The sequence below is a fragment of the Gigantopelta aegis genome, chromosome 14, assembly GCF_016097555.1.
Source record: "Gigantopelta aegis isolate Gae_Host chromosome 14, Gae_host_genome, whole genome shotgun sequence".
NCBI classification, from domain to species: Eukaryota; Metazoa; Mollusca; class Gastropoda; order Neomphalida; family Peltospiridae; genus Gigantopelta; species Gigantopelta aegis.
The window spans coordinates 7,368,230-7,394,869 of record NC_054712.1 but is presented as its reverse complement, the minus strand read 5'-3'; the positions used below and the strand labels follow the sequence as shown (position 1 = coordinate 7,394,869).

General features: G+C 37.7%; 2 protein-coding genes across 3 annotated transcripts in view; one reads left to right on the top strand and one right to left on the bottom strand.

Moving 5' to 3' along the window:
- LOC121388925 (tonsoku-like protein) overlaps window positions 1–16,236 on the bottom strand; it is a 31,234-nt gene extending 14,998 nt beyond the window's left edge. Inside the window, exons 1-12 of one of the 2 annotated variants that reach the window (XM_041520473.1) lie at window positions 16,081–16,236; window positions 12,974–13,069; window positions 11,549–11,935; window positions 10,943–11,015; window positions 9,913–10,084; window positions 9,141–9,255; window positions 7,114–7,250; window positions 6,565–6,717; window positions 5,750–5,875; window positions 4,581–4,779; window positions 3,928–4,007; window positions 813–893 (exon numbers count right to left, since the gene is read on the bottom strand). In XM_041520473.1, the coding sequence (XP_041376407.1) occupies window positions 813–893; window positions 3,928–4,007; window positions 4,581–4,779; window positions 5,750–5,875; window positions 6,565–6,717; window positions 7,114–7,250; window positions 9,141–9,255; window positions 9,913–10,084; window positions 10,943–11,015; window positions 11,549–11,935; window positions 12,974–13,069; window positions 16,081–16,111 (1,650 nt within the window). In that variant the 5' untranslated portion in view covers window positions 16,112–16,236. Of the gene's footprint in view, window positions 1–812; window positions 894–3,927; window positions 4,008–4,580; window positions 4,780–5,749; window positions 5,876–6,564; window positions 6,718–7,113; window positions 7,251–9,140; window positions 9,256–9,912; window positions 10,085–10,942; window positions 11,016–11,548; window positions 11,936–12,973; window positions 13,628–16,080 lie in introns of those variants that run through there. The other variant, XM_041520472.1, reaches the window with a different exon arrangement.
- A 2,112-nt stretch (window positions 16,237–18,348) lies between these two features.
- Window positions 18,349–24,189, top strand: LOC121388934 (Bardet-Biedl syndrome 10 protein-like). Its single transcript, XM_041520482.1, has 2 exons — window positions 18,349–18,882; window positions 19,191–24,189. Exons 1-2 carry the CDS (start codon window positions 18,735–18,737, stop codon window positions 20,954–20,956), a joined length of 1,914 nt encoding a protein of 637 aa, XP_041376416.1. The 5' UTR covers window positions 18,349–18,734; the 3' UTR covers window positions 20,957–24,189.
- Window positions 24,190–26,640: the final 2,451 nt, after the last annotated feature.

Genomic DNA, 26,640 nt, shown 5'->3' with positions numbered 1-26,640 from the left:
AGACAAATGATTATTTCAGCCTCTGGCCACTATATATTACTATTCCCTTTTGTCTTCAAATTAAGCCAGACCATTTATGAGGGGAATCATTAATTGCTCCCCTAATTTAGAAAAATTTCCGATATTACCGTACAGATACCACATCAATTCACATGCTAAGAGGAGCTAAATATAACTCTCCCAGAGTCTCAGGCAGACTGGTGTTTGGGAGCTAGAGTGGAAGGAAATGTTTTATTTAATGACGTACTCAACACATTTTATTTACAGTTATATGGCATCGGACATATGGTTAAGGACCATGCAGATATCAGAGAGGAAACCTGCTGTCGCCACTTCATGGGCTACTCTTTTCGATTAGCAGCAAGGGATCTTTTATATGCACCATCTCACAGACAAGATAGTACATACCACAGCCTTTGTTAGTTGTGGAGCACTGGCTGGAATGAGAAATAGCCCAATGGGCACACCTTCAGGAATCGATCGCGCATCAAGCGAGTTCTGTACCAATGAGTTATGACTAAAACATTTCATACTATCCATATAAAAATACAAGTAAACACTAATCTGGCTCCTAGAGGGAAAAGTTAACGTAGATGCCTGCCTACACAGAATAAAACCGATAGCCTACATCATTAACCTGTTATTCTACAGTTATATGCAGTTTTCCACAAACAGGACTGATAAAAAGCAACTGGTCCACTGGCATGTGTGTAAGTGAGAATGCTCTATTACGGAACTATATCTGACCCTGGATTTAAATATTTGTAATTAACTGACAGGAAGCGGTTAAATAAGTTCACAGGAAAACCAACCTGATCTAGTAATTTCTTCACTTGTTTCAAATTGCCAGCAATACAGGCTCGGTGCAGGGGCGTTTCACCTTTTTCATTCCTCTACGAAATAAGCAACTTATGAAAATTAAAATATGTAGATAAGATAACACACAAAGAACATCTTTATTATATGACAACATCTATTACAATCAATAGCCAACAAAGTCCTCCATAAAGCAGTGTTTGACAAATGTTTGAGAAAGAAAAAAGAAATGTTTTATTTAATGACACACTCAGCACATTTTATTTACAATTATATGGCGTTGGACAAATGGATAAGGACCACACAGATATTGAGAGAGGGAACCCGCTGTCGCCACTTCATGGGCTACTCTTTTCGATTATTTGTTGTAATCATAAATGTATAAAGAAAACTATCGTTTATGTTTAATATTGTGAAGTAAGGAGAAATAAAAAGATGGATGTCATATGACTGGAAGAGTGAAAGTAAAGTTTGTTTTGCTTAACGACACCACTAGGGCACACTGATATATTAATCATCGGCTATTGGATGTATGACTGGAGATAGCACCGAGCATTTTGAAAGATTCTAGCCAAATGGCTGTTATCCGACACGATATAACTGCAAATAAAATGTGTTGTGTGTGTTGTTCAATAAAACATTTCCTTCCTTCCAGTTGGCTGTTAGGATGTTTCGTTTAGTGTATTGTAACAGGGGAAAGAGCCATAGGTTAGAGATCAGGTACGTTTGAAAAGAAAATTAAGTTATTCAGAAAATGCTAAATTGTCCTGCAACTTTAGTGTCGGCTTTCTTTGTTAATTAATATAATAGTTCTGTTATAAAATATAATTTGCATGTACATTTGTTAAATACAGTGAAACCTGTCTAAACCAGAATCCTATCAAAACTGGCCAAGTTTCATGGTCCTGAATTCTCTCAATTCTATAACATGACTATCTAAACATCGGATCCTGTCTAAATGTGATAAGGCCAAAAAAAAAAATTGTTTGTTTCCGGTCACCCGACCGACCCTAAATTTTGCCACCGACCCTGAACTTTTTTTTTTTTTCTGCTGGGGTGGGGTGGGGTGGGGGGAAGCACACAGAGAAGTTGTGGTCGCGGATCGACAAAGCAGACGACAGAAGTACTCAAGTAGGATAACTCTTACACGTCAGTGTGTGTGTTAAATGGAGGTTGAGGGGTGTGTGTGTGTGTGGGGGGGGGGGGGGGGGGGCAGCAGCGAAATTGGAATCATTAACCAGTGTTCTACGTTGCGACCAAAATGGTCGCCAATGCGACCAAAATGTTGGCGTGGCGACCGATTGAATTTATTATCGTCGCCATCTGGCGACTGACTCCAAAAACGTCTTAAGTATTAAATTATTTGCCATGTGCGTTCAGAGTCCTAGCAGCGAAAACAAATGAAATTTGTTGACATCATTGTGCAGTCGGAACATTTCACTATTTACGAAGTTGTCCGATTGATCACTGTGAATTCTGTATTAATTGTCGGTACAATTCGGAACTCATCGTTGATTTTAGTAATTTGGCGAAAACAATCCAGATACTTACATTCATAAATGATACAAAATGAGTAGTGTCGCACTGTGGCGAGTAACATTTTAAGTTTGGCAAGTAAATTTTGTTTGTCCACTAGCCAAAGAAGAGTAAGTTATAAAACCAAGTGTAGAACACTGTTAATAACACGTGCTCTTATTAGGTACCACGGTAATTGGTGACACACGAGATCGCATGACAGTATGGTAACGTGTGTGGCGATTAAACGGCTTTTATTACAAACTGCTAAATACTGTAGGCCTATAGAGGAAAATATATCGTATTATCTTAACTCCAGTCATCTCATACAATGTAGGTTTATTTTCCAAAAACAACAACGTGCGATCTCAACAAAACAATAAAGGATTTCTCGATACCACATGCACAGACTACAAGTCATTGCGTTTTTTCCACATGCAAAGGTGAAGGTCATTTGAAGAAGACTTGGTACAATTTTCGTTGTTGGCTATTGCTTAGGCCTAGTACCCAGAATTTGTTAATATACACGGGTGTAGCCTGTAGGAAGATATCAAAAAGTGGGGTGGGTGGGTACACACATGTATAAAATTAACATATAAACCATCGATGCCGCTTCCTACGCCAGTGATGTAGATCGGCCTATCAACTGCTGAGCATGGGTAATAATTAAATAAACGGAATATTCAAGAATAACCACTAACATTAAACAGTTTATTTATTTCAGTGTTTCAGTTAATTGGGAATAAATTAATTTGAGTGATTTTAGCATGGGTCCATTAAATAGGCTAATAAACATTAAAACTATAAGTCCGTCCCACAGGGAACGCCTTAGCCCGAGTACTCTGACTGTAAGAGAGCTAGACGGACATTAGAACATAAACACGCTCTCATTATTTATGTCCAAATTTCCGTCTAGCTCTCTTACAGTCAGAGTACTCGGGTTAGGAACGCCTTTTTTATTACTATGAAATTTACTACAAGTTATTCATTTCTAAGCCGATTGATTTGTAAATTGCACACAAAATTAGTATTGTTTTGTTATTTCCAATACAAGTTGGACAAATCTGTGAAGTTTTTGTGCATCATCTACTGACTGGATAAATCTGTGAACTTTTTGTGCAAACATCTATTGACCAACTTGGACAAATTTGTGCAGTCATCCTCTGACAAAACTGGACAAAGCTGTGAAGTTTCTGTGCAGTCATCTACTGGAATAGTCTGAACTTTTTTTGTTTTCCTGTCTTTTGAAAATGGCATGTGAAACTTAAAACTGACATAGACAGTGAGATTGTTTTTATTTCTCTCTGGCTGCAAAGAGTAAACTAAGATTTTTCAGACAGCTTGCCTTCATGTCTTTCATCTTGAGACTGAGTTTTTCTCTGGCAAACACATTTAATTTAGGGTAACCTTTCTTTGAACTAAAAATAACAAAACAAAAAAAAACTAAAAAAACTAAACAAATCCTACCTACCTACCCTACTTTTTTTGGCCATGTTACCTGAAACAAACTTTTTTTTTTTTTTTCCCCTAAATATTAGGTCCCTGGCGTGATCCAGTTTAGACAGGTTTTACTGAACTAACTTTCTGAGAAACCACCTTGAAGTTTGTCTGTGTCCTTCTCTTTAAACAAACACCTCTGACCTGTCTGGCATTCCCAGTTTCTTCATCACTCTCATCTGCAATGACAATGATAAAAAGGCATACACTTACGGTAATTATACTTCTGGGTGCCATAATTAGTTTATGAAAATGAAATTAGAGAAAACTAATTAATACAAACAATTCTGCAGAAATAAATGTATTGCCTACTGTGCACCATGATGACTATCCATAGGTACAACTATAAACCAAGTTTCACTAACCTAGGACTTATAGTTTGTGAGAAACTCATCTAAACACAAAACTTTAATGCAAAAGTTGATGCTATCGCCACTGCTGATGTTGGAAAAGTAAAACCTATATCTTACCTTTATACTTCGGCCAATCCTTCTACGAAAGTATTTTTGTTAATAATTTTAGTTTGGTTTGACGCAAGACGAAAAGAAAACATGTTTTTGAAATAACAAAAAAATACTATTTTTGTGCACAAGTTACAAAATAATCGGTTCAAAAAAATTTAAAAATGTAGTAAATTCCATAGTATGAAAAAAGGTGTTTGCTGTGGGACAGACTATAGAGTAATAATCAGCTTTAAAAAACCACCTACGGGTGGTTGCTTGTTTTCAGTGTTGTGTCATGTACTGTAGTACCTGAGTCTGTGAGTTCAGTGATACTCAGATTTCCCTCATCTTCAGACAGCTGCGTACTGGTTTCTTCATCAGAGAACTCATCGTCCAAATCCAAGCCGTACTTCTGTCGTAACTTGGACAGTTTGTCTTCCGTCTGGGCTTGATGTCTCTCCTGCTTAAACGCTTTTTGTGTCTCGATCAACGACTTCAAAACTCGAACCTAAACAGAAAATATAAACAGTGCAGGTCAGGTCAGGTCATAGGGCAAGCTGTTGTAGTGCACGCCTGTCATGGGTGCATGTGTCAACTTATGTCGGCTCCCCTGTCCAGGACAGAATAAACAGTGTAAAAATCCATAAGTATTTGAAATCAACAAGCATCGAAAGGAGGAAAAATGTCTGGCGCCGTACTCTTAGAACTGAATATACAACTTGCATAGGTATTTACAATTCTTAAACAGCTGTGTTTAAGAAAAACAGCTTGTAAATTCGGCACTAAGAGTCTAGACTCAAGTCTCTAACAATGCCTCAAGACTTTTATGTCATGACAATGTCAAACAAATTACAAGTGTGTGTCATCATTAAACATTTGAGATCAGACTCAGGTTTTAAAGGCATGGGCCCAGGAATCCATTTACAGGTTACCACAAAATGCAGAACCGGTATCTTATAAGTTATGACAAATTTATAAATTTTACAATATCCATTTTCAACACAGGACATAAATTTAGAGATTAACAACTTACAGGTATATATTTTCCACAAAAATCTAAATTTCTTCTTTTTTTTTATGCTCAGAGAAACGAAATGCTGCAACTCCTCCTACCACCACCAGCCCAAATCAATATATTTATATATCTCCCCTCCTTGTTTTCATTGCAATATTAGTTTTCTTTCTACTTGCTTCTGATCACAATATACATAATAAGAAATGAGTTATATGATGTGTTTCTGGCATAACCCACACATAATTTACACAAATTTTCCATTCATCGAGAGTTGTTTCATTATTAATTTGCCAGAAAGATAATTTTGAAAATCAAATGAATACATTTCTTTTAAGTCTTATTCTCTTACATTTCATTTGATTAACTAAAACCTTAATTTGGCTAATATAGTTTCTGATCAAAGTTGTTATATTGCTATATATATTTTGCAGTCCAATTTAAACCCTGATTTTGCCTGGTTTACCTGAAGTTTTCTGTGTTTTGCCTTCTTGGCGTTGTCAAGAGCAGTGAGAAACGACTTGCTGATCTTGTCGTAGCCAAGCCCTTGTTGTTCCTGAGCATCAGCGATGTTCAGCCACGTCCGACAAACCTGCACAAACAACCAACATTATTATTTTCTGTTTTTTTACTTGTGGCAATGTAGCAGGGCACGGCTAGCTCTGGGTGAGCAGAACATTTCGCCAAGTTTTCTATGAAACTTCAAAAATTGCAAAAGAAACCCCAGTTAATTTATAACAAAATATCAGTTATTACATGAAATTATTTCACCAAGTTAAAATAAAATTTGCCAACTGCTTTCAAAATTGGCAACTGGCGGATCTGGCGAGTGCCAGAGCTAGCCCTGCAGTGTGAGTAAATGTTAATCAGTCGTCAGTACGCACCAGTCAGTAATTGATTTATAATTTATTAAATGGAAACTGTACTTTAGGGAAGTTAAATCATTTTGCTACTCCACATGAAACATTTCTAAGATGACATAGTGGCACATATCAACACAGCATACCAAATATAATATCTTCAAGACGACAAAAACAAATGTTATGGTCAAAACATGGAAATAGTGTATGGAGCTGGGGTAAATATAAAACCAATGCATGTCATAATTATTTTAAAATTGGTTCTCTAAGCACAACACGAAAAACTTTTTTCAATTGCTTACAGCACCAATTTAAAAATGGATATGAGATACAGAAGAACTGGTCCTGTATTTACTGAAGAAAAACCAGGAAAATTTTGCCACCCCATAACAATTGCTTTTAGAAACAAAATTTGTGATACCTGTTCATAATCATCGGGTCGACATTCTGTTTCTTTGATAAAATAGTTGATAGCCACACTAGGCTGTTTGTCATCTAGATACGTCTGAGCCAGTGACACATAGATTGGGATCAGCTCTCTGTTACTAACATTCAAGTCCTGAGCACATTTCAGCTACAATAAAAAAACATATTTTTAAATAAATGCTATTATCTATTATGAAAACACTAATTACAATTGAATAACTCGTTTAACTAAAAAAAAGTAATTATAAATCAAACCGGTGAGCAATCCATTATGCAAGAGCGTATGTAAATGCAAGTCCCATTACAGTAAAATATTAGCCGACTAATTATCATATAACCAAGTCTCAAAGTAAGTGTTAATGCAATTATCAGCTATGGAACTTAAATCTGAATTTTAGAATCTGTGTAACAAATAGCTATTGTCTACAGGTATTAAATTTGAGATTCCATGTAACTAACAATTACCAAAGGTTTTAATTTATGAACAGATGGAATGACATATCTTCTTTTCAAAATAAAATAAAAATTTTTTTGCGAAACCCACCATTTTGAGGTAGTATTGGATGGCTTGTTTATAGTTTGTGATTTCAGCAGCAGCATCTCCCATCGACTCGAACGCTTTCAATTGTACTCGGACATCAGCACTGTCCAAGTCGTGACTCTTCTCCTCCAACTTTGAAGCTGAAAGGAAAGGAATGTTTAATGACAATTCCATAACATTTTTAAACTACAGCTATTTAGTGCCTAACATATTATTTTGACGCATAGTTGAAAGAGGAAATCTGCTGAAGTTAAACTCCAGCTATTTGATGTCTAATGTCATTTTGACACTTAGTTGAAAGAGGAATTCTGCTTATGTTAAACTCCAACTATTTGGTGTCTTAACATTATTTTGACACTTAGTCGAAAGAGGAAATCCACTCGTTAAACTCCAGCTATTTGATATCTAACATCATTTTGACACTTGGTTGAAAGATGAAATCTGCTCATGTTAAACTTCAGCTATTTGGTGTTTTAACATTATTTTGATACTTAGTTGAAAGAGGAAATCTTCTTATATTAAACTCCAGCTATTTGGTGTCTAACATCATTTTGACACTTAGTTGAAAGATAAAATCTGCTCATGCTGAACTCCAGCTATTTGATGTCTAACATTATTTTGACACTTAGTTGAAAGATGAAATCTGCTCATGTTAAACTCCAGCTATTTGATGTCTAACATCATTTTGACACTTAGTTGAAAGATGAAATCTGCTCATGTTAAACTCCAGCTATTTGATGTCTAACATATTATTACTTTGATGCTTAGTCAAAAGTGGAAATCTCCTGCCTCCACATAGGATACCTCTAATAAACAGCAGCAAATTATCTTCTATATCAATTTTCCCAAAGGACAGTACATACCATGGCTTTTGATGTACCAGTTATAAGGCACTAGTTCAGATGATGGAAAAAAATGTCTTCTGAGGGTGACATCAGTTTTAATCAAGTGCAAGAACAAAGTTTTTGATTGTTAAAATGAAGCAAAATCATAAATTTTTACTTGTCCACTGTATAACCACTGAAGTACATTTTGCTTCTCCAGTACGATTTTCACTTGTCAGAACAAACAAATGAGTGCTTATTTTGAATGCCGCTACAACTATCCCACCACCCTACCCTTGTGGTAATTCCCCAGTAGTTTTTGACAAACTCGTCTGTGTGCTACCCGACATAAACGATGAACTCGGAAATCACCATTTAACAGAAGCTACCACTCACACTCCCCATCACTCCCCTCAGACTAGCTAAAGGAGAGCAATTTTTAGCTCCCCTTAGCATATGAATTCATATGGTGCCCATCAAACTGGTAAAATCTCAAATGGCTCCTCCTAATCTAAATTAGGAGAACAAATAATAACTCCCCTTCAATTTTTTTCATGAGGTCTGTAATCTGTTAGGACAATTAATCGGTCTCCTCAGTTTCATTCATGTCGAGGTCTATATCTAAGCTAGGAGAGCAATTCATCACTCACCTCAATTTTATTCATGTCGAGGTCTGTAATCTAAGTTAGGAAAGCAATTCATCACTCCCCTCAATTTTATTCATGTCGAGGTCTATATCTAAGTTGGGAGAGCAATTCATCACTCCCCTCAATTTTATTCATGTCGAGGTCTATAATCTAAGTTGGGAGAGCAATTCATCACTCCCCTCAATTTTATTCATGTCGAGGTCTATAATCTAAGTTAGGAGAGCAATTCATCACTCCCCTCAATTTCATTCACGTCGAGGTCTATAATCTAAGTTAGGAGAGCAATTCATCACTCACCTCAATTTCATTCACGTCGAGGTCTATAATCTAAGTTTGGAGAGCAATTCATCACTCCCCTCAATTTCATTCACGTCGAGGTCTATAATCGAAGGTAGGAGAGCAATTCATCACTCCCCTCAATTTTATTCACGTCGAGGTCTATAGTCTAAGTTAGGAGAGCAATTCATCACTCCACACTATTTTATTCATGTCGAGGTCTAGGAGGACAATCATTCCCCTCAATTTTATTCCCATCGAGGTCTGTGAAGTGATGACAAACCTGCTTTAAAGAAATGAAGTATCCTGACACGAGACTCCGACATGGCAGTGCCCAGTTTATAGGCTCTCTTCAGCGAGTGCTTGGCACCAGCAAAATCTCCAACCTCAATCAAAATCTGAACACAAATAATCAGAATTAACACACCATAAAATATATTTCAAAGGTACATGAGCCAAGTCATTTGATTGATTGTAGGATGGGCACTGGTGTATTGGAGATCAGTTTCAAACAGTGCAAGTATATTGTTTATGATATATAAATGTGTACAAAATATGATAAACATGTATTAAATTATTGACTCAGAGTCAAAACATTTAACAAAAATATTTTAGTAATCAGCCAGCTTTTATTTTTGAAATTCCTTCCATGATTACCCAGTAGACAGTTTGCGGAGTATTGCATCGTGATTCACTACACAAGTTTCGGACTGCTACACAATTCTAAAATATTAAATTGTAGATGTTGATAAATTTTCAACTGATCAACAACCGTTGCTAATAAAAATTTGCAAAACTAAATGTTTGTCTCTGAATATAAAGGCCTTTGAGGAGTTAAAATTTGTGCAACCCATTTTAGGCATTACAGGAAAACAAATTCAGGTATCCCATTTTCTTTTTGTGTAACCCAATCTGACCCTGTAACGGATATCTTAAATTTAATGTGCTAACGAAAAACGGGTTAGGCAAAAATAAACATGTGTGAGTGAAGCACGAACGAAACAATCATTCTTTCACTTTTTAACAAGCCTGAAATTGGTTGCAAAAATGCCTACTTGAGATTTCTGCGTCAGACATTCGGCCTCTAACAATTTATCTTTCAGAATCTTCGTGCTCTTGTGAGCTCCTTCTAGAAATCGCAGAGCTGAACTGAAGTTTCCACTTCTCTGATACATGCAGGCCAGCGAAAACTGACATCGATACAGATCACTCCACAGTTTGTACTTTCTGACAAAAAAAGAAAGAAAGATGATTTAAAGCAAGAGTACCAGTGAGGTACATGATACGCCCATCCAAAGTAGGTCACAGTGACCTAGTTATAGTTCACAAGACACAGCACCCCTAGTTGTTCCATGTACTAGCATTACGGTTTAATGATCCTATATGAATTGATATGAAAGATATGCTCTGAAAACAAAACGTTTATGGATGGATGAACAACACCATATCATAATACAACCTGACAAAGACAGGCGTATATAAAAATTAACATTAGACTAACTGAAAATCTTCAGCAAAATAAGATCCCACCCCCCAGTCTGCACAGAAACACAAGGTAGTGAATGTGAGTTAACTGTTTACATTCAGTAAACACAAGAATTCGTTCGTTAGTTGCTTACAAAATTGAAAGTTAAATTTTAAAGTGTGTTTTGTTTAATGATACCACTAGAGCATATTGATTCAATAATCAATGACTCTTATTGTCATTAATTTTATAATTCTAGTATGCATTCTTTAGAGGAAATCTGCTACATGTTTCTATTAGCAACAAGGGATCTTTTATATGCATTTTCCCTGACAAGATAGCTAATACCACGGCCTTTGACATACCGGTACCAGTCTTGGGGCAAGGATTGGGACGGGAAAAACCCATTGGTTCAACCCAATGACCCAAGCACATCAGGTAAGCCACTCTACCAAGAGAGCTAAAGCCTGTCCCACACCAACAGAATTTACGGCAGTCAGTGATGTACTCAGTATTTGTACTCAGACAGTAGTCATGGAATACTGTGCTACCAATACTTTAAAAGTCAAACTGTATTAGAGAAATGGAGAGTTGTGTAATCTACACGTGTAAAGACTTACTCTGCTATGGTGATAGCTCTCTTCATGTACTCTGAACTTTGTCTAACATCTCCCTTCGCGTCATGAACCAGTCCTGAAAAGTACAAAATCAACTGAAATACTGGTTCTTTTTAGCTCCCTTTAGCTTGAGAATTTAAGTGGTATCAATATTGTACATGTACTATTTTAAATATCTCCCCGTAATCTCTTAGGGTAGCAATTCTGCACTTCCCTCAATTCGTTTTCTTGGCGAGTTCTGATAAATCGTAGTTCAGCAATTATTACATTATGGGGGGGGGGGGGGGGGGGGGGGGGAGTAGGTGGGCGAGTTGGTGGTCTCCATTAACCACAGAATAAATTTAATAATGCAATGAATTTTAACTGACCAAGCAGGTGTTTTAACCTCTCTCTCCTTCCACTTTACATAGACATCGGAAGTGGTAGTGGTGGTGGGGGTCCCCAGCTCTGAAGACAATGTATCAACAATTTTTAATTCATGCCTGCTATATATAAAATAATTCTTTCATGGATTCCGTGCATGGAATTATTCTCCCAGGAACTTGTCTCAGTGGGAAGTGATATGGAGCGAGAGTGATAGCTCGTCTTTAACCTTGAGGTCTGCCCTACCTAAGTTAAGAAACAGTCTTGCTTTCATCTCCTGGTACTCTTCATTCTTTATCCCACTCTTCAGCCTCTCACATACTTCGGCAGCCTCGAGGAATGCGTTCTCCGCTTTCCGCAGCGTATCTTGCGAACAGTTCCCGACAGACTCCGACTGACACAGATAGGTTCGCCCGATGGTTGCCAGGGCGCGCTGCTCCTCCAAGACGTTGTCACATGACCTGGCCAAAGACAGGTGGCGCTGCTGTAGCTGCAGCGCTTTAGAAAACTGTTCCAGGAAACAGTAGCACTCCCCGATTTTCCTGCAGGCGACGGCCTCGCCGATCGTGTCTTGTAACACCTCACTGAGGGCTCGCTCAGCTTCGTGTTCTGTGATCGCATCTTCGTATCGGCCTGGTGCAAGTAAATAAAGTAAAAAAGTTATAAGCATGACGCTAAAGCTGCAGACTGTAATTTCGAAGATATTGTTTTGAATCAAATTAATTTTGATCTACTATAAAGACTAGCATGACCAGAAACTTGTTAGATTAAGTAATATATGTATGTTAATGGTTAAAAAAAGCTGAAATAGCCGGGAAAATGTTACAGTGACTAATAACTGGGATACGCTTGGTAATTCTGACTCATAGTCATCAGAGGAAACCCACTGCATTTTTTCTAATGCAGCAAGGGATCTTTTATATACACTTTTCCACAGACAGGAAAGCACATACCACAGCCTTTGTCCTGTTGTGATGCACTGGTTGGAACGAGAAAAAAACCAATCAGCTGAATGGATCTACCGAGGTCGTTTGATCATGCAACGCAAGCACCTCAAACGAGCACTCAACGGACTGAGCTAAATGCTGCCCCTCTACATCACTGAGGCTGGTGAATGGAGTGAAGATTAGACCATCTTTAACCGGATTTGTACACCATTTTAGTTGTCTGCTGGTTGTTACTCATTAAAAACAACAAATTATATTAAAAACAAAAAAGAGGTTTTTTTTGTTTAAACTTGGTCAATTACAGCAAATAATAATAATTATAACAAGAGTACTGGTGAGGTACATGATACGCCTGTCAGGAGTTTGATGGAAAACCACAGATATTAATGAATATGTTACGGGTATGATTCAATTGTAATTATCACCTAGTAATTGTATGTGACACACCACCATCCCAAGTTGTTGCTAGAATCCTACATATGAGATTTGATGGTCCTGTACATGCATCTATATGCAAGATATAGTTTGGATAAGAAAAAGTTAACAGACAGACGGACGGACAATGCCATACCATAATACGACACATCATAGACAGGTGTATAAAAAAACTACAAAATGAAACCCAGGAGCACCAGATCTCCATTTAAAAACATATGTACTGTACTTGTAGCATGCACACACGCCATTATACAAACATTTAAGTTTTTAAGCGAATTATATTTACCATATTTTGAGAGTAGTTCACCAATACAGTTACAAATCTGTGCTACTTCTCGGAGGTTGTTCTTTTTCTCTTCTTTACGTTTGTCCCTCCTTAATCCTGGGGAAAAAAAAAGAAGTTCAGACATTCTTAAATTGGCTTCGTACAGCATAAATCTAACATAGCTTACCGTAATTTCACTTCAAATACATATTACATAAATAGTACAATTTGTTACTAGATTTTTTTTTTTTTTTTTATTTTTTTTTTTTATACAGCATGGTACTTTAGTAATTTTCAATAGCAATTTTGCTTTGGAATTTTAGCAGTATTCTGAGAACGGAAACGTCATGTACTCAGTCAATTTTTTTTTTAAGTTGACTAAACATTTTTTAAGTTGACCGTTTGACAAAATTAATGACCCTTATCATTACTGAATTATTTTCTTAACCCTAACCCTAACCCATTTTCTTTCTAGGGGAGGCCCACCATACCCTCTGCAGCAAGCCTTGAAATAAGCGGCCGGTCACGGTCATTGTCCGGTACAAATTTGTAACTAGTCAGTAACAATGTCGATTGCGCCGGTCACCATGTCCGAAGCTCGCGTTGTAGTAAAAGCCGGCTGTTTTGGAGTCGAATACACTTAATGCACCAATGAAAAAACCACAAATGTGTACCAGTGGGATTCGAACCAGTTCGCGGGGCAATTGACAGTCCAACATGGTTCATCTACAGTCCATGTACCTGTTTAGTAAGATTTTTCATAGTTTTCGTTTAAAGTTTGCAATTCAAATTGCCTCGTGGTAAACAATTAAAAGCATGTTGAACAAAATAACTTCAGTCTTTGCTGTAAAAGAACAGACAGGTACCGATAATGACAAATCAACTGTCCCTGTTCCCAGTTACCGCGGGTGGGCAGCCGCCGATTAAATTGTCCCAAAAAAAAGTCCCAAAAAGAATATCCCGCAGAGTAGTATCTTAAAATCTAGCACTGAATTAAAATGGCAAAAGGAGGATTTAGTTAATACAAATGCCTCTTTGTGGCTACAGTTTGAAGAAAACACCAAACGCGAGGTTACACTTATGACGTGCTCGCTCTGCAAAACATTTAAAAAAGAAATGCAGTATAATCACAATTTTTTGGACGCATGGATCACAAATCTGCCTGTGTCAAATGCTAACGATCACTCGGCAACCAAAAATATAGAATATTACTACAAACAAGACACTGATGACATTGAAAAAAATGGATGAGTCCGAGTCAGATCATCATGAATCTGAAAGTTCAACACAAACTGATAGTGACGACAGTTTTATGGGTTTCTTAAGCTCTATCCTAACCGGCCACGAGCGACACGAGCAATGCGAAATATTATTTTAGAAATCATTGATTTCCATTGCCGCATCCTAACTGTACGCGCACGACGCGACAGATTTATATGTCGCGTCGCATGTGTACGGTTAGGATACGGCAATTGAAATCCACGATTTCTAAAATAATCGCTCATGTAGCTCGCGGCTGGTTAGTATACAGCTTTACCAGAGGACATATATTAATGCATCACAGACTATTAAGTACGTAACTATAATAAATGTCATCATTTGGTGACTATTGCCGTAATTGCTGCATTGGTTATTTACTAATTAAATATATCAATTATTAAACAACATAAAACATAATTTATTTCATTTTTATTTACAATGTTTTGTGACAGGTACAATTTCTTTTATGTCTGGCACAAAATGATTGGTGCAGGACATTGTGTCAGGTACACCAAAATGTTTTATTTCAAGGCTTGCTGCAGTTGCATTAACTTCATTTATCATTAAGCACAAACATTGTAAATATTCAATTCCATAGCGCCATACCCAAAACTTTCTTTTTGGGTCTATTTACCGAGACCCCTGTCAAAATTGTTCCAAGTTCTATACATTCCCAGTCTGGAGCTCCACGCGGTAAAACGTGTATGTTTTGCTTGTGCACACTGCACGTGTGTTCGTGTGCTCGACTTGGGGGTCCTTCATTTCGTTGTTTTTGTCAGCGAAATGAAGTTTTCTACTGGGATGTATGCGGACATTGGAACTGACTGAACGCTGGAACGCTTCTTGTTTCGACAGCCTGCACCACAGGTTGGATTCTTTTTTAGCGAGATTCCTTGCCTCCACGTCATTTCTCTGTCTGACTGTCGACTTGTTTTTTTTCGTGACTCGTATGATGGCCATTCTGCAGAACGCCACCGTTGTTCGCGTTTAGTCTCTACATGTCCGAGCCTGTTCTAGCAGCACTGGAAGATTGACCGCCCCACTCTAAGAAGAAATAGGAAGCTGGGTCGGCCCCTACTACTCTTTTTCTAAACTTTACCTTGCTTTATAGTGATACCATCTCGTATCCTCCGGAGTCGGGCCCGTCCGCACCACTATACCAAACCATGACGACTGGACTATACCCTAGTCTGATCCGTCATCTCAAGATCTGTATTTCAGCACAGCACTACACCTTCAACGTCTATTGACTGTCAATCTAGGGGTTTTCTTGACGGGATGCAACCCATCTTGTCCCTTTAAGCTGTGCACCCAAACGGCCTTAACGAGGCCACTCGCGTGGGCATATCGATCGGACTTTAAACTTTTAGATCTGTGTTCAAAATTTTATGTCGAATTTACTTCTTTTTTTTAAATATTATTAAATAGTCCGATCCTCTCTTCTTTCTCTTATTTAATTTTGGACTGTCCTTCTAAAATGCTCCAAATTATATAAACTTTTTTTTTATATTCGGCTGAGCAGTCAATTCTTTTTTATTTTTGGCTTGTAACCTCTTTTTATTTTTTTTATTTAATCTATTAACTTCTTTACTAATTGCTATTTTCAAAATTGTTCCCATCTTATCGGAGGTCGGACTCGGGATGGGCTAAATAATTTCAGGAGGGCAGTTTATGCTTAGAATCACTTTTCAAACCATAAGCACTGATTTACTCTAAATATAAAAAAAATATATTTGAGATTCAGAGTGCATCTTTAAAGCAAACTCCGTATGGCGTTCGCGTAAAGCCTAAAGGTAAACACGGAAACCCAATGTTCATGCTTATTCTCGACTAAATATAGGCCAAATCTTAAGTTGTTCAACACTCACTTTCCAATTCGTGTTCATCGGCTGTGTCCATTTCATGTTTATTGACTTAAAAAAAATATTCAGTTAAGAAATATGTGAAATGTACATTTCTTAATTTTAATTTTCGCGCAAATCTTTTCCGCTTGAAGGTGCTGGCCTCAGATTACAGTTATCTTCCCATTTGGTTGTCGAAAATCCGGAAGTTTCACCGCGCAAGTAGTCTGCTGTTTGACTGTGATTATTTCATGGCAGACAGCTATGAAGTGGCAACTGTTTGACTGAAGTGACAGGGGATAGCATGTAGTTTGTAAACATGTGTAACTTGCTGATATTGAAGACTTGTTTGTGGTAATTCCGGCCCATGCAAAAGTAGTGCTTTTTGTGTAAAATGGGTGTACTCCGGCCTGGTTTAGAGGGTGTGTCTGTTTAAACCAATATGCTGGGAGAAAGAGCTGGACAACAGGGGTTGTCCTTTTCAGGGTATGTGTCCCCCATGCAGGCAAAGGTACATACAAAACTTCACGGGCCTGCTGATATTAATAAAAATGTTATAGCCACTAAGGCTATATAGAAACATATAGCGAAATTAATTGTGGTCTGAGGCCTGCTGCAAAACATTTCAATCGGAACTGCTCGGATATATATATTTTTTTTAATTATTCGGAAGTCCTTGGCCGATTCCAATCGGAACACCTCGTCACATTCCGCTACAGTAGATGTATTTCGTAGAAATGTACGAGGAGTTCCGATTGGGCCGATTCGTTGAATTCAACGAAGAGTTCCGAATAACAGGAATAGATGTCCGATACTTTCCGTAACTAAAGGTACCGGTAGTTAAATTAAGACGAAAAACATGGCATATATTTTTGATTTAATGTCGCACAAGGCAGAAGACATTTGGTATAAATAAGTGTTATAGTTATTTATATGCTTGTTAAATCGTTATTACTTTAAACGACTAAACATCCAATCCATCAAACTGGCAGTGTTTGCACTTCACCGTCGAAGTATATTATTTCCTCCATTAGTACGAGGCACCAATCAAGGCTGATCACAACCTGGGGTAGACCTAGGCCTATGGTGGGGGTGGGTGGGGGTAGCAGTAGCTCAGAAAACAACTTTCAGTTTGCAAATAAGGTAACAGTGGTTCTTGTTTTCAACCATTTACTGGAAAATTTAACCAGACAATAAAATAAGTCGAGACTAATTAATACTTCACTCTCCACATTATTTTTAAATAAGAACTACTCCATCTAAATTAATACATAGCATACAAGATGGGGAGGGGGAGGGTCAGCTGCATTCCCGAGTACAAATCTTCAAATTCGAGGAATAGTGATGGAGCATTTGGGCAACATGAACTGGCGGCAGCCAGAAAACGTTTTACTTTATATTTTCAGCATTGAATGCTGCATTCTACTCACAGTATTAGTTGTAACCCATGCAAAAATGTGTAGCTATTCATTAGGAACCCTATAGAACTGTTTGGTCCTAATGAAAATTTTAATAAACATTATTATCCAGACTCTGTCATGTCTGTTTAATCTGAACTGAAATCAGCCTAACTCACCCCCACAAGAATGAAAGTCCATATACATGCCTAAGTATTGATAATTTGTGTGTTATTAAAATATACACATACATGTATTTGTAAAAAAAAATCAGTACAATAACAGCGAAGTGAATAACTAAAAAACAATCGGAAAGTTACCGTCAAGGGTTTTTATTTAATAATGGGAATTGTAAACTTGATAAATGTGTCATAACCAATAGGTTATTGAGCCTGTTATTTATGCTAACATAATAATAATACATGATGTACATGGGTTACCACACTATGCTTAGGTATTTCGATGTCTGTCTCTTTAAATACACAGGGTACGTCAGATGTCAGATGTCAGATGTCAGCAGGATTTTAAAACCATAATATGCTCTAAATAGGAGGAAGTTCCAGGATTTTGTAATCAGGGTCACACAATTCTCAGCTCCCAAACAGTCCTGCAAGATCCAAAGTCATCCCAAATGCCAACAGCTACTTAAATCAACTGTCTTATCATCTGGTTCTGTCTGACAATGAACTGGTCTATAGTACCGGTATAGGCATAAGTAAATATTGAAGTGACAAACTTTAGTATTTAAACACTACATCATATTTTTTACCATTAGAACCATTTTGATAATTGAAATCCGACATTATTTAGATTTTATTGTTTAGTTTCTGATTATTCTGGTGTTTCTAATACCATAAAATGCATTTTTCATATTTTATTTTAAAAACACTGAGAAGTAACAGTTATGGAGACAAGCTCTGACCTATTTTTAGAAGGTATTTCCCCATTTGGATGATTTCAACGTCACAGACTCTTGTTTCACTTTATCATATGGTAACGTTACCCACATGTGTTATAATTTTGTAGACTAACTAAACTCAAGACTCTCTTTTCATGAATTTGAACTAGGATGTGAGCCTTTAATCCAAAATGTCTCTATTTACAGGGTTATCATAACCCTGTAATTGAGACATTTGCATAAATATCTTAAACATACTTCATTGTGCAGTGCTCACATGTATTTCCAGTAATGTATGATACTTAAGCTTTACTAATTTAGGCTCTTCATATATAAAGTATACATATTTTATTTGAGTATTTAGAGTATTTCTTTTATTTAGTTAGATGATAGAAAATAGCATGGATGTAGCAGGCCAGAACAACATTGAAGTGAACCTCTGTAACAAGGTGGACATTGCAAAATCCCTGTCAAGAGTTGTCTCCACTTCATTTGGACCATCTTGTTTAAGCACCATGTTAACTACATCCACAGGTGAGGTAGTTCTTCTACTGAGTTTTTAATGAATATTTTTTATATTGAGATCTACCGATAATAGTGTTTAGGTATTAAATAAAGAATGAATAACCTTTAAAATAAAAGTTATTGTTTTTGCATCAAGGTCTAAATACAGTTGATGGTTCCCAGGGGTAGACACACAACAAAATGTTCCTTGATAAATTTATATAATTTCCTAACATCTTGTGACAGTGGGAATGGATGTTTCATTGTCATATAGCCACTTGATGACTGTATTACTGAATTGTTATGTGTGTATAATCTCATTTTTATTTTTGTTCTAGGAGCAGTTCTTGTCACTAGTCAAGGCATAGCCATTTTGAAGTCTCTACAGATAGCACATCCTCTGGCCCGAGTTATTGTTGATGCTGTTGTTACTCACCACTCGTCTGTTGGTGACGGCACAAAGATGCTGCTCCTGCTTCTAGAACACTCCCTGCAGGCTGTCCAGGAGATCGTCGACAAACAAGCCAGCTGCCATCTTGGAACCATGAATATTCAGCAGCAGATGAATAATTATCTTTCTAACAAGATCGCTCTTGCTCTTGGAAAGTTTTCCAATACAATTTTATCAGATCTATTTACTGAAGTACAGCAGAGAGCAGACATGTTGGATGCAGATTGCTGCAGAAATGTTTTGAGAGATAGAATGTTTTCTGTGCTTGTAACAACCATATCATCCCATTTTTCATCTGCTATATCTCAATATTTTGCAACATTACTCATGGATTCTTTAATTACGAAAACAGAAGTGCAGAATTTGGAATCTACTAGACAGACGATTGGGTTTATTTTAGATAACTTTGAATTCATGCATGTAAAATCACCTGGGCAAAGTTACAAGGAGTCTTCAACACTTAATGGATTTCTGCTGCAGAGAAATTTTTCATTTCATTCTGATAATCTTTCAAAGATGGAAATGAAATGTATTTTACTAAAGTGTCCGATAGAAGGAGTTTTATCAAATGATAATGCAACCGTTAGACTGAAATCAGATGATACACTTAAAATTGCTCTTTCTCTTAAACTTAAAAACGCGAAGCTCTTTTTACAGACTTTAAGTTCTCGAGGAGTTACCTTGATTGTTAGCACTGAAAAGGTACCAGACTACGTCCTTTCGTTATGTCGGACATTTGACATCAGTGTCATTTGTTGCGTTGATGAGGATGATATTGAATTCTTAGAAAAACTATCTGGTAAGTTTGTGATCCACAACACTTGGGATGTTGTTGATGACAGTGTCGTCATTAATCTGTCAGAGTGTCGGAGAGTTTCGGTGGGCAGTCGGGTGTGTGTTCAGCTGGGTATTGAGAAAGGATTATCCAAACAACTGATTCTGTGTGCTCCAACAGACAGCATGTGTCACCAGCTTGGAGATATTGTTTACAAAGCATTTAAATCTCTTTTCATGTGTTTTCAGAAAATTCACATCAGTCAGTCTAGTAATAATGTCATTTATTTAGCTGATAAAAAACAAAAAGTTTCTTCAGTTGATATTTCAGCTCCATCTATGGACAGTTTGACTAATAAGTCTTCAGACAACAATAGCTCATTGGATGACAGAACCATGATGAGCCATGAAATTCCATTGGATGATGGAGTTACATGTGTTATGAGCTCTGAAATTTCATTGGATGATGATACCTTGGACACCTTGAAATTTATTACATTTCCTGGGGGAGGGTATTTTGAGTATATGCTAGCTGAATTACTTGATCAGAGGATGAAAATATGTCCTAACCAGGAAATGGCCTGGTGTTGTCAGATATTGACAAAATCATTAACAGCTATTCCATTTGCTCTTCACAAAAATCTATCCCAGAATGCTGGTGCAAGATCTTTTCTTGAGAAAGACCTTCATATCCGTGCTGCTCTGAAAAACAACTGTCCCACTGGCTTCAACAGTGGAGGTTGTGTTTGTAATCCAGCCAAAGAAAACATTTTGGAGCCGCCATTTGCAAAGATGGCCGTTGTGACCAGTGTGATACAGCTCCTCCAGCAGCTATTGAAGATTGATGGAATTGTCGGAGTCAAAACAGTGAAAACATAACCAGTAGTTAGGTCACTGGATTTAAGGCTGGTAGATACTGGGATCGTATCCCAGTACCAGTTTCTTCATGGAAGCAGTTCTGAGATCAGTGTGGAGATGTACATGTAAGGCCAGTCACTACTTCTTTATGTACATGAACTTGTCTCTTATTATTAGTCCCCTACCAGTCCAACCGTAGGAGACTGTAGGGTTCATCTCCATCCTTCTGTCATAATGCCTCGAGATACTGAGCTGATGTTTTCTCTATAGCTTTTCCATGTACTGTTACAGATCAAGTTTGACTTTCAAGATGATTTACCCATTTTTGACATTTTTTTTTTTTTTTACTTGTGTTTTGTTTTGCCTCAAAATATTGATCTGAACTTTTGTTTAATGCTTTATCATGTACTGTTACGGATCAAGCTTAACTTTTATGGCGATTTACCCATTTTTCACCGAGTTATGGCCCTTGAATTTAGGAGATGCAAACATTTGTTGTGCCTGGTAGGGGTCATGTATTGTTTTAGCAGTACTCTCAGAATGTTTGTTTTCCATGAGGGTGGAATCTAGCTCTGTTTGGAAAGTACTAGCCTGAGGTGTGTAGGTCACAGGATCAAACCTCATCGGTGGACCCATTCTCTGATTGAGATGTTTCCATTCCCAACCAGTGCCCCATGGTATATCAAAGGCCGAGGTGTGTGTTGTCCTGTCTGTGGGAAAGTGCATAAGAAAAACATTTGAAAATCAAGATAAACAAAATATAACGGATCGTACTACTAATAATCTCATTGATCTTGGTCCCCACACGTGTTACAACAGGTGTGGTTCATTGTTTATTTAGTGTTTGAAGAGGTGTGATTATTTCATAACACTTTGGTGTCCTAATTACTGGGGAGCTGCCGTCATTGTTTAAAAGGTGACCACATGCAGACAGTAGAGGTAAGATAACGTGCCGTTGTAGACAGAGCTTATTAATACATAAGCCGTTCTCTTGTTTTTGAACTTGCATCCGAAATCTGGAACAGACAGAATCCGGTTAGGCAGAGTTTTATTCATAATAAATTAACAGTAGCTGGGTGGGACTTTTAAAACACTGCGGATTTCCACAGAAAACTGGTTTAGACAGATGCCGATTTGAACACTGTACTTTACCTGCTGTTGGGGGTTTGGATTTGGCTGAGTGGTAAAGTTATCACCTGAGGTGCAGTGAGTTACAGAATTGATTGCCTTCTATGGACATGGAGTTTTTACCATTCCAGCTGACACACCATGGTATTTATTGTCCTATCTATGGGAAATTGCATGTATACAAGATCCCTTGCTGCTTTATCGGTAAGAGTACTGGTAGCCTGTATGGCTTCTTTAGGTTTCCTCTCTATCAACCATTAACATGTGCTGAGGTGTTCAATATTCCATCAACGGATGTGCCTCCATATTAACGGACTAGCTTTAAAAGAAGAACAATTGCTGTGCATGAGCCATTGTTTTGCATGCATTGTGTCTCGTTATTCAGGTAAGTTGTATAGGTGCATACATAATAGCATTTCAATGTACATGTATGTATTCAATGCAGCATTTGGTTTATTCAATTTATACACCAATAAAATGGAACAGTTTTTTGTAATATGGAATTGCATATTAAGTTTCACACAAAAACAGCATTATGATCGTTTGATTAATTTGATGCAGAGCATGCATAATGGAGCCAGTAAGTTTGATGCATAAGCTGGTATCTCCCGTTAAATTAAATGTCTGCGAACTGGGACAGAATACACCAGTAGCTCAGTAATGGAACATAACATGAGGTCTAGGCTTTCCACGAGTACTCGAGTACTCGAGTACTCGGACTCATGACTTGAGTATCCATGCAAGGAAGAGCACTCTCATTTAATTATGACTTTTTACGTCACTTTAATTGCCATATGCTTGCCGCTGGTTACATAATATGAAAACAAAAGTTGAATGTGTAGAATGCAATACAATGGCATGATTGGGCATCCATGTTCAGTGCTGGAATTAAGATGAATATGTTACTTTATTCCTCTGTCTCATGATCATCTTGGATTCTAGTGTAAGTGTCGGGTACTTGGGTTTGGTCGAGTTTAACCCTCGAGTACAATATGTTGGACTCGTGGAGGCCCTACTGAGGTCTGATGCAGGGCTAGCTCTAGCACTCGCCAAATTCGCCATCTTGGATTCTAGTGTAAGTGTCGGGTACTTGGGTCTGGTCGAGTTTAACCCTCCAGTACAATATGTTGGACTCGTGGAGGCCCTACTGAGGTCTGATGCAGGGCTAGCTCTAGCACTCGCCAAATTCGCCATCTTGGATTCTAGTGTAAGTGTCGGGTACTTGGGTCTGGTCGAGTTTAACCCTCCAGTACAATATGTTGGACTCGTGGAGGCCCTACTGAGGTCTGATGCAGGGCTAGCTCTAGCACTCGCCAAATTCGCCATCTTGGATTCTAGTGTAAGTGTCGGGTACTTGGGTCTGGTCGAGTTTAACCCTCCAGTACAATATGTTGGACTCGTGGAGGCCCTACTGAGGTCTGATGCAGGGCTAGCTCTAGCACTCGCCAAATTCGCCATCTTGGATTCTAGTGTAAGTGTCGGGTACTTGGGTCTGGTCGAGTTTAACCCTCCAGTACAATATGTTGGACTCGTGGAGGCCCTACTGAGGTCTGATGCAGGGCTAGCTCTAGCACTCGCCAAATTCGCCATCTTGGATTCTAGTGTAAGTGTCGGGTACTTGGGTCTGGTCGAGTTTAACCCTCCAGTACAATATGTTGGACTCGTGGAGGCCCTACTGAGGTCTGATGCAGGGCTAGCTCTAGCACTCGCCAAATTCGCCATCTTGGATTCTAGTGTAAGTGTCGGGTACTTGGGTCTGGTCGAGTTTAACCCTCCAGTACAATATGTTGGACTCGTGGAGGCCCTACTGAGGTCTGATGCAGGGCTAGCTCTAGCACTCGCCAAATTCGCCATCTTGGATTCTAGTGTAAGTGTCGGGTACTTGGGTCTGGTCGAGTTTAACCCTCCAGTACAATATGTTGGACTCGTGGAGGCCCTACTGAGGTCTGATGCAGGGCTAGCTCTAGCACTCGCCAAATTCGCCATCTTGGATTCTAGTGTAAGTGTCGGGTACTTGGGTCTGGTCGAGTTTAACCCTCCAGTACAATATGTTGGACTCGTGGAGGCCCTACTGAGGTCTGATGCAGGGCTAACTCTAGCACTCGCCAAATTTGCCATTTGCATATTTCAAAACCAACTGACCAATTTTATTTTAATTTGGTGAAATAATTTCATGTAATAATTAGGAGATAACCATATGAAGTTTTTAGATTTGTGGGTGATATTGTCGATTTGATCCTGCAAATGTCATTTTTGACTGAAGACGTTAGCTTGAGATTAAAAATGAAATTTGTGGGCATCAAATAGACAATAATACCCACAAATCTAAAAACTCCATATATGTAAACTGAATCATTTTTCTATAGAACTAACTGTATATTTGGTATTTCTTGAAAACAAAATCCTGGCTACAGTACAATACTGTAGACCCTTGAACTGTCAACGTGGCATGTTCCAATTGCTAATAATGTCACTCTCTAATGACGTCATTAGCTTTCCGGGTGTTATTTTCATTTGATCCTGGAAAAGGAATGTAATTAACCAATCACAGTACAGAACACACTCATCATCAGTTTACACTTGATATTTTGTTACAATATTACTGTGTTTCTGCAAGTTTTCAAGTTTAATAGATAATTTGTCAACATTTTCTGCTGACCCACAGTTAGCCCTGTGATGGAACATAAGACACTGTTTGCCAGGAAAGGTGAGCGATCCACAACACTTGCCTGGAATGTTTTAGGAGAGTTTCATTTGAAACTTCGTGTGATTGCTGGCCTTGATTTTGCTTATGGCGAAGACTGTAAGATCAACAGCCCTTGGTTGATCCACCATTATTTCACTGTCCAAACCAAGTTTAAAATTTCTTTTAGTTTAATGACACCACTAGAGCACATTGTTTTATTAATCATCAGCTTTTGGATCCATGTCAAAGTTTTAGCTTTGGTAATTCTGACACATTTTCTTCAAGAAAACCTGCTACATATTTCCATTAACAAAATGGGATCTTATATATGCACTTTCCTAGACAGGACAGCACACACATTGTATCACAACCTTTGATATGCCAGTTGTGGGGCACTGGTTGGAAATGGGGGGGGGGGACGTGATCAAAGAATGGGTCCACCAAGGGGATTCGATCTTATAATTCGAGCACCTCAGGTGAGCACTCTGCCGACTAAGCTAAAATCCTGCCCTCCCAAATCTCAGTGGCAGATCAGGTTTTCCCTTGTATATCAAAGGCTGTGGTATATACCGCCCTGACAGACAAATTGCATGTAAAACATCTCTTGCAGTGGTTTGACAGGTGTATCCAAAGACTGGTATGTGCTGTTCTCACTGATAAATTGCACATAAAATATACCTTACTGTACTTATGACAGGTATATCAAAGGTTGTGGTATGTACTGTCTTGACTATGACACAGTACATGTAAAAGAGGCCTGTATTCTGTCATCAACTGTTTTACTCTTAACCATATGTCTGATGCCATATAACTGTAAATAAAAGTGTATTGAGTGTGTAATTAAATAAAACAAATTCTTTTTTTTTTTTCTTTTTTTTTAAATAGCTGTAGCCTACTTTAAAATGTGGGTCATTAAACATGATTCCTTCTTTTTTCTCTGTTTTTTTTTAACTGTTGTACATGAACCTCTGGAAAGATTGGCTGCTGTTAAAGGGACAGACCCTAGTTTTTAAACACTACAGCATATTTTTCACTATTAGAGCCGTTTATGATCACTGAAAACCAACATTACTTATATTGTATTGTTTAGATTATCCCTTTCCGTAGAACCGAAGTGTTTCTAGTCATCCTGGTGTTTCTAATACCATGAAATGCATTTTCATATTTAAAAAAAAAAGCATGTGCATTTGAGTGTTTATTGATTTGTCTATTTTTTAAGGATGTTTCCCAGTTTTAACGTCACAAACTCTTCTTCCACTCTGTTGTAACGTTATCCAAGTGTGTTGCAGGTTTGTAGATTAACTAAACTTAGTGTCCATTTTTACTAATTAAAACTAGTGTCTGCACCTTTAACCGTTTTACCCTCATTTTTATTATTGGTGTGTTAGTGTTTTGAATCCCATTAGTTTTGTATGTAAATATATTCGGAACAACTCAAATATTTAGTATTGTAATATATGTTTAGATATATTTTTTTCATGATTAAATTATTTTGGTAAATAGACTTTTGAAATGGGCCTAAAATATTCACAAGAAATTGATCACTTTATCAGGCACAGCGGAAGCAAGTAAACATTGGGGGGTGATGGAACTGGCTCAGATCGAGAGCACAAAGTAAAGTTTTTAGAGGTGTTCGGGGATATGCTCCCCAGTAAAATTTAAAAAAACTAATGTCCTGAAATGCAATTTCCTGCATTCTACAAGTACAATTCATCTCTGCTTTAAGATTTACTACCAGTAATATTTTTTATTCAGAAATAATGGAGGAGCTAGAGCACACACACACACACACACACACACACACACACACCCCATGTGCTTCGTTTAATAGACACAAATTAAGACTAATGGGATTCAAATGGAGTAATAAAATGAATATCTAAATACATTT